This window comes from Diaphorina citri, unplaced genomic scaffold (genome assembly GCF_000475195.1).
Source record: "Diaphorina citri unplaced genomic scaffold, Diaci psyllid genome assembly version 1.1 scaffold311, whole genome shotgun sequence".
In the NCBI taxonomy this organism is placed as follows: Eukaryota; Metazoa; Arthropoda; class Insecta; order Hemiptera; family Psyllidae; genus Diaphorina; species Diaphorina citri.
In genome coordinates this window covers 92,809-101,995 of record NW_007377746.1, presented here as the reverse complement: position 1 = coordinate 101,995, position 9,187 = coordinate 92,809, and the positions used below count along the sequence as shown (strand labels likewise).

The 9,187-nt window shown below is 35.5% G+C and overlaps 1 protein-coding gene across 1 annotated transcript in view; it reads right to left on the bottom strand.

Annotated features, from left to right (window-relative positions):
- Positions 1-3,570: 3,570 nt before the first annotated feature.
- LOC103507408 (putative uncharacterized protein DDB_G0286901) overlaps positions 3,571-9,187 on the bottom strand; it is an 8,106-nt gene continuing 2,489 nt past the window's right edge. The window contains exons 2-7 of the mRNA XM_026822272.1: positions 8,442-8,567; positions 8,018-8,077; positions 5,771-5,919; positions 5,181-5,584; positions 4,045-4,591; positions 3,571-3,955 (exon numbers count right to left, since the gene is read on the bottom strand). Coding sequence (XP_026678073.1) covers positions 3,571-3,955; positions 4,045-4,591; positions 5,181-5,584; positions 5,771-5,919; positions 8,018-8,077; positions 8,442-8,540 — 1,644 coding nt within the window. The 5' untranslated portion in view covers positions 8,541-8,567. The remainder of the gene's footprint in view (positions 3,956-4,044; positions 4,592-5,180; positions 5,585-5,770; positions 5,920-8,017; positions 8,078-8,441; positions 8,568-9,187) is intronic.

Sequence of the window (9,187 nt, the reverse complement as noted above, 5' to 3'; positions counted from 1 at the left end):
AAATCCGCGAACGTAATCGCGAAATCCGCGAACATAATCGCGAAATCTGCGAACATAATCGCAAAATCCGCGAACATAATCGCGAAATCCGCGAACATTATCGCGAAATCCGCGAACATAATCGCGAAATCACATAGGTACGATATGTACATAGGTACGATAGGTGATAGGTATACCTATTATTAAAAACAGATAAACAAAATACAGTCGATCCTGGATAAACGAGAATCCAAGGGACCAGCTCCTTTTTTCGTTTAAGGCGGTTTAATACAACATTTTCTTGTTTATAAAGGTTTAGCAAAGTGGAAGAGCAAACTGATGAAAGCATGACAAATTTAAACAAGTTAAGAACAAATTCTGATTTATAGAGGTACCTAATTTTAAAGTTAAAAAACGCGTCCCGAATTTTTTCTGGGACAAAAACGGAAATTCGGGACAAAACGCCCCAAAACGAAAAACTGAACGGGACGCCGGGACACCCCCTGAAATTCGGGACTGTCCCGGCCAATTCGGGACGTTTGGCAAGCCTACCTATTGGGATATTAAATTTCGTTATTTTGGCACATCCACCAAAATTATCAGTGGATGTGCCATTACCTCCTGTCTCTCTTAATCTAGGGGAATTATTATTAATTAGATTCATATTAGACACCCAAATTAGATAATGGCTTACCTTATTTTATAATTGGCTAGGGTTCTTTGTGGGGGATTATTATTTACATGACACCGACTCGAGTTTCGCCTCACTCGTAGGCTTTTTCAAGATGACGTAGGGCGAAACTCGAGTCGGTTTCATGTAAATAATAATCCCCCACAAAGAACCCTAGTCAATTATAAAATAAGGTAAGCCATTACCTATCTCTTAATCAACCCCGGGCCAGTACTTAGTATTTGCCGAATTTCTACAAAATAGGACAAACCGTTCGACAGTTAATGGTGAAACATACTGGTGTAATTCGACAGTTAATGGTGAAACATACTGGTAGTTAATGGTGTATATGCACACTATTGCACAGACAAAATGAAGGAAAAAATATTCGATAACTTACTGTTTTCGACATTGCCCAATACTGTTTTCATCATTTACATAAGGACTAGAAATTTTCGAAGGTGCTCTTTTTTTGATAAGGCTGAGTAAGAGTTAGTCTAAAAAATTCTAACGCATCATCCGTTAGTAGAGCTAAATCCCCGGTGTGGTTGGCTATTTCGTATAAAAGTTGAAGTAATGGGTACCTGTGATGTGATTTTTGGTAATTTTGCAACGGGGCAAAAGTAAATGAAAAATTATAGGTAATAGTTTAGAAAAAAAGTTCATACTAAAAAGAGGAAGGAAAAAAATCACAACAATTTAGGTGGCTCTCAACATTTCATAAATAGAATGTTTTTTAGGGTAAAGGAGGGGAGGGGAGAGTCATAATCATAATAATGGGTGACAAAAGGGGGAAATGTCTGCTTTGTGATAAGAACTGATAAGGAGTTTAATCTTATCAGGCGTTTACATTCAGTGACACAGCCAGGGGAGGCCGGTTTGCTAAAACATTAAATTCGCACTACTCGAAATTCGCACAGCTTTGAAATGTGTATTCGTACTAAAATTAGTAAGTGATCAACTAAAATTAGGAATCACATACCTAGGTAATAATTAATTAGTAATCAACATAATTAATCAAATTAGTTGATTTGATCATGTACATGCATAAAAAAACCTATGAGCCATAGCACTATGGGTATCTATTTATTTGGTAGGTACCTATTACCTATGCACTAACGATCATGGCTCAAAGGAAAATATGTAGGAGAACACGGGGCAAAACGGCACATCGGGGCAAAACGATCATCCGCCTTTTTTAGGAGCTAGAAAGTGCTGAGCTCTCTTGGATGGACTAGGAACTATTCCTGCAAGTGTTGTCTTTGTTTTGATCCGTGTTTGATTTTTTTATCTTTTGTTTTCGAAGAGTACGGAGGTTTTTTCGATTTCACGAGTGCTTGATGGAATTTTCGCATGCAATTTTCAATTCACTGACGCTTTGGGGCAAAATGGTTTTTTAATGGTCTGGGGCAGAATGGTACATGGGAGAATAGTGCCCACAGGGTTCCATTCTGCCCCAAGGTGTTTTGCACGTATATGGTATAGGACCATTTTGCCCCAACCTCGGGGCAAAACGGTCTTTTTTGGTACTCTCATAAAAATATTTTTAGTTTTTTCCAGTGATACATATATCTAGACACCCAAATTAGATAATGGCTTACCTTATTTTATAATTGACTAGGGTTCTTTGTGGGGGATTATTATTTACATGTGACACCGACTCGAGTTTCGCCTCACTCGTAGGCTTTTTCACTCGAGTCGGTGTCATGTAAATAATAATCCCCCACAAAGAACCCTAGTCAATTATAAAATAAGGTAAGTCATTATCTCTTAATCAACCCCGGGCCAGTACTTAGTATTTGCCGAATTTCTACAAAATTAGACAAACCGTTCGACAGTTAATGGTGAAATATACTAACATTAAACATTCTAACAATCTAACATATTATGCACACTATTGCACAGACAAAATGAAGGAAAAAATATTCGAGAACTCACTTTTTTCGACATTGCCGAATACATATTGTTTTCATCATTTACATAAGGACTAGAAATTTTCGAAGGTATCTCTTTTTTGATAAGGCTGAGTAAGAGTTAGTCTAAAAAATTCTAACGCATCATCCGTTAGTAGAGCTAAATCCCCGGTGTGGTTGGGTATTTCGTATAAAAGTTGAAGTAATGTGTACCTGTGATGTGATTTTTGGTAATTTTGCAACGGGGCAAAAGTAAATGAAAAATTATAGGTAATAATTTAAAGGAAAAAAAGTTCATACTAAAAAGAGGAAGGAAAAAATCACAACAATTTAGGTAGCTCTCAACATTTCATTCGAAGGTGTAAATCGGCAAATATCGGTCTAATTTGTTAATTTGTCTCATTACGTGTGACGATGACGGTTTCTAAAACAAACTCTAACAAGAAATTGCTGTAAATTTGTGTCACGCTTTTAGCTATACATCACCTACTTAATTACCTAGATCTACCATTGAAACAGAAACTATTTATGCTTCGTCTTAGTGAGGCATAGCTAACTTACAAGACAACAGAGATGCCATCGAGAAGATGCTAAAGAAGCGTCTGTCACTACATCTTCTGGAACACGACAATCTAAACTTCTCTTCCATTCCACTAAAATTATTTGATCTTACCTAATTTACTTAACTTTGGGTTACAACTTACGACCAATCTCAGTGGTGTAGTAGTTATTTCCGTGGACTTTGAATCTGGAATTTAGTGATTCCAGTCCAATTTATTAGGTGATAAAATTTAGCGTACCTACCTACCTATAGTGTATTAAGCGGGGAAAGACTTTAATTTATGACGAGCATGTTTTTAAAAAAAAAAAAAAAAAAAAAAAAAAAAAAAAAAAAAAAAAAAAAAACAAGTTCCTATGTACCTAACCTAGAGCACAAGAACTACTTACCTAGGGTAGGTACGTGAGTATTTGCGTTAGAAACTACATATATAGAAACTTTTCAATCCTTTACTTTTCTCTAGCATTGGTATTATTTCTCTTAGTCACCATTAGTAATGCTCTTGGTGAACTTACTGCAGACTGTGCTAGATTCAAGGTTGGTGTAATATGTAGGGGCACCAATAAATTTTCACCGGAACCAAATTTTCTCTTGGCATTTGTTTTGCGGTCTGATTTCTCATACACATTGCTCATTTGCATAGAATTGTCTACGCACTGGTTGTTTACAGCTATATTGGGAGTTCCATGAGTGATTTCATCATTCTTTTGTCCGTTGGGGTCGAAAATATTGGAATTGTTTGCTACTACTCCTCCAATATTACAATTCATTGTAATGTTATTGTTCGTTATTTGACGACTTGTAGTCATGTTCTTGTTATAAAAGGATTGCATCCTGAGGGTTTCATTATTGTTTGTTTCAGATGTGTTATGTTTGATTGGGATTGAACTATTTGTAACAAAACTGTCGATTTTTTGGGATACTTTACAGCTATATTGGGAGTTCCATGAGTGATTTCATCATTCTTTTGTCCGTTGGGGTCGAAAATATTGGAATTGTTTGCTACTACTCCCCCAATATTACTATTCATAGCAATGTTATTGTTCGTTATTTGACCACTTGTAGTCATGTTCTTGTTATAAAAGGATTGCATCCTGAGGGTTCCATTATTGTTTGTTTCAGATGTGTTATGTTTGATTGGGAATGAACTATTTGTAACGAAACTGTCGATTTTTTGGGATACCTTGTCAGTGCTCAGGGTTTCATTGTTTTGGCTACTTTTTGATCTTGTGTTGTTCGTACGACAATCGTTATTTCCTTTGGTAATCTCATTGGTTGTTGTCACGTTAATGGGCTTTATCCCTTTGTAATAATTGCTAACACCAACATTACTTTGTACTATTGCATTTGAGTTGACATTTCCGCTAAGTTCACTATTTCGATTGTTATTCATTTTAAATATTTGCACGAACGATGTGTTAAAATTGATTTGCCGATTGTTTTCAATCGTATTGTTACTTATGAAATCATTTGCGTAAAAAAAAAAAAAAAAACAGTAATTTCAGCACAAGGATGCTGTCTAGCCATAATCTCCACCACACTTCAAACTGTCTTATCTCCCCCCCCCCCTCTCTATCTCCCCCTCCTCTTAGTGAAAACTCGACAGAGGGGGGGATGATCGTAATTAGTTTGTTGATAAATATGTAAATAATAAAGGCAAGGAGAGAGGGGTGGAGGGATGGGGGGGTTGATGTGTGAATCTGGGACGACGTTCTAGCATAATCCTCTCCTCTCGGATATCTCTTGACTTTGTTAAGTCCAAACACACTTCACACGACTTGAACTCAAGTGTGTGATGATACTTTGATTATTGGGGATTAAAGCGAACTTTAGACCAAATCCTGAGCTATCACTTTCCCACCACTTAGCATCTCTGAGGGAGCGAATATTTTCCCATCACTAGATATACCTACCTATATCATTTATTTTGTCTGGATCCTTAAAAAGTTCAAGCTAATACTTTCCCATCCCTCGAGATCACGTTATTTACCTACTCAGTCTCGACGGTGATTTTGCATTTCGCAAACGTTATGACGATGACGTAGATATTAAAAATCATTTGTTATCCGTTTGTTTGGATTATTTTTTTCAGCTTCTCGAGTGTTGGCAACTTTTCCGTCAAATTCCTCAAGCTCGTCTTTATTGAAAGTTTGTATTATTTCAGTTCTAGTTATGGTTGTGGTGCTTATTTTGTTGTATTGTCGCGTCATATTGGTTTTTCTCTTCACTTGTGTGTCACTGACATCTTTACTGTTGAAATAATTTCCATTAGGCTTTCTTTCAAACGGGTTGGTTTCTTTGATGGAAGTTTTGCTGTCACCTCTTTTGTTTGCATTTACGACAAAGTCTCTGTTGTTTGTGATGATGTTATTATTTGCGTTGATATCGGTGGTATTATTGTTGTTGTAGTTGTTTTCATTTTGCTTTTGCCACTCCAATACGCCATTCAAAAGTCGAATATACCTGCAATCAAATAATGAGGAAACACTTTTCGACCCTCTACCAAATTTTTAGGCACCCTTTTTACTTTTTTATTTTATTTTAATTAAAGGGGGGAAATGTAAAAATTTACAAATACAAAACGATTTTATTTTTATTCGTTTGATACCAGCTAACAATGTTTTGAGCTTGTTCTCTCTTAAGTCTTACCTGATGGACATTCTCAGGATTTCGTTCTTGGATAGTTTCTTATCAGGTGGATGGGTGGGTACCAATCGTCTCAGTTCTCCGAACGCCCCACTGACGTTTTGCTGACGCCATCTTTCCCGTGTGTTGGTGAAGATTTTCCGGACAAGGACCCTAGGGTGTTTCCCTACCTCCATTACAATCCTGAGCACAAATACAAGTACCTGAGGAATGTTATCAATGCTATGTAGTTATGAAAGTAATGTACCTATATGCATTTTTTAACCATGGATACTTGAATGACTTGAGTCTAAAATCTAAAGGTACTTAAGTACCTACCTATATTTTGTAGATACTATAAGATCTCAGTTTCAATGAGATAAATGTAACTATTAGGTACCCAATATAAAGTTCTATTTATAATGTTTACGTGGTTGCCTACTCATTACTCATTATTGTTTACCTGCTCACATTTTCATTTATAGAGGTATAGGTACATAAATAATAAATATTGATACCTACTTTTTCTTTAATGATAGCGCTGGCTATAATTATTAACTTGTGATTGATTCATTTAGATTGATAAATCATTCTGTAACAACCATGTGTGGTGTGGCTAGGTTGAATTCACCATTTCCCACCAGTTATTGGTACCTACCTCCTATTCTACAATACTTTGGGGTTGACAAAGAAGATTTCAAATTATTGTATGTTCGTAGAATTCGTGGATTCTCTGGAAAACGAAGTTCTCTTACCTTATTGGAAGAACGAAGAGATGTTTATAATCCAAGAGCTAAGACAAAATCAGTTCAGGATCGATTTGTAAACACAAGACTTTCAATTTATTTACACTCCAATTGTAGGTATTTACACTTGAAAAATAGGTTAGGTGATTATTTTAGTAGTGGAAAATATGGGTAGGTGATTATTGATAAGTAATGGATTATATATATCTGAATAATATTTCGAATTAGGTTATTTATAGGTATACAATTTGCAAATACATAGGTAGGTAGGTAAGTAAACAAATTATTTAGATATTGTAAAAAATATATTGCTTTAAAATCTAAAATTAAGCTATTGATTAGGGTAAAATTATTGACATTTAGGTACAGCAAAATACGTTTTATAAACAAAGAATTACGGACATTAAAAAAAGCTTACAGCAAAACGAAGTAGAACATAGATTAAAATAAATTTTCGTAGATAGTAGGTAGGTAATTTAATTCTTTACACTTACACTTTTACGCGAAATTTACACAAAACTCCATTATTATTTTTTTTACAAATCCAAAATTTACACTCGCGATTCAGTTCTTGATAAAATCCTGATTCACAACTGATCGTACATTCTCGTACACGCACTAAACAGAATCTCTGAGCTTAGACCAGTGCACTACTCAGACTTCTGACTACTACTGATTATAGTGATAGTCATACTGGGAACTGAGAGCGTCTTATCACGTAAACTTGAATTCTTTGATATAGTTAGGTAGGTACGAAACAAAACAAAGCAGCCGGAGTACCTATCAGAGGTTTATCTTTATTGATTTTGATTTTTTTAGTGTATTTTTTTCCTTTTTAAAAGAACATTTTGATTTTTTAAAGAATATTTTGAGTCCAACGAACGCAAAGGAGGGGGTGGAAAGAGGGAAAAGTCTAATTGGAAGCTGATTTCTACTAATTGGACTGTTTTTTTTTATTTCCCTTTTTTTTTTTTTTTTTTTTTTTTTTTTTTTTTTTTTTGTGGCATGGGATTTTAATTATATTCATTGTACGTATATTCCTAGGTACCTACCTATTTACGTCATATTGCCAAAGTAAGCATCAAATTTCATACGTTACCTAGGTATCATTCGCATACATAGGTAGGTATCTAATTTTAACAGTAATTCGTTAATTACCTGTGATGAATTGATGATTATTGATTGTTGTCAATTTATTTGTGTTGTGTTGAAATTATTCATCTAGCGCCTTGTAGATAGGTTGTTACAGATATCCACCAATCACTATTTAATGAATTTATTTAATTTTGACATCCTTTGTAAATACTATTTTACTTAGGTTGTTCATGAAAATGGATATTTACGAGTTGGTTATTTATCCCGACTCGGAGTTTCGTTTAACATAGACAAAATCATTCAAAAATGTTGAAATCTTCGTGCCGGGGATTTTTCCGTCAAAGAGTGTCTTTAGCCATTAGGAAAGGCGGCGTGTTTAAGAGGAACGCTGGGAATGGCATAACAAAAAGACCACTTTGAGTCTTAGGACCCTAGGTGGGGCAACTCCCCCCTCGGGATGAACGGGCTGGTCCTCATCGGAACTTAGGTCCTGGGAACATCGGGTTGGAAATTCCAGGGTACTATTTTTTTACGAAATTCAAGGGGTTGGAAATCCAAGAGGTGAACTAATCTTCTAACATAGACAAAATCATTCAAAAATGTTGAAATCTTCGTGCCGGGGATTTTTCCGTCAAAGAGTGTCTTTAGCCATTAAGAAAGGCGGCGTGTTTAAGAGGAACGCTGGGAATGGCATAACAAAAAGCCCACTTTGAGTCTTGGGTGTATAGGCAAAGAGCCCCAAAAGATGGGTTAAGCTTATACGAATCTATACGTACGTATAGGCTTATCACTTTCAAATCGTTTTAGAGACTTTATAGTAAAACTATCGGATGTCCAACATGCAAGGTACTCACCTCAGACATCAGCTCATCATCAGATACAGATCGGTGTCTAGCAGGACTTGTAGAGTTTTCACCATCACCTTCACCTTCTCTGGAAGCAGACCACTCCATACTTTCTGTTAGAAGTTTGATATCCGGCTGAAAATCAAAACAGTAAACATTATTATTAAAGAAAGTGATATTAAAGAATTACTTATCATCCTATCAGCTTTACAGGTAAGTAAGCAAAGGCTAAAACAGGTGAACTGTAAACAAATTAAAAATTTCCAAAGAATATTATTTCAGTACAAGGACAAAATAAATATATTGAAATGACTTGGACTCGAAAAACCAATCTCCAAATCCGAAGTCCACAGCATACTTATCATCCTATCAGCTTTACAGGTAAGTAAGCAAAGGCTAAAACAGGTGAACTGTAAACAAATTAAAAATTTCCAAAGAATATTTCAGTACAAGGACAAAATAAATATATTGAAATGACTTGGACTGGACTCGAAAAACCAATCTCCAAATCCGAAGTCCACAGATCCAATCACTACAACACTTAACCGCACTGAAGTTGGTGATGAAAAATAAGTACGAGTACAATATAAAGAGTACCTAACGAAAAACGTTAACAAGATCCATTTTTTAAATGACCAAATCCAATCACTACAACACTTAACCGCACTGAAGTTGGTGATGAAAAATAAGTACGAGTACAATATAAAGAGTACCTAACGAAAAACGTGAACAAGATCCATTTTTTAAATGACCAG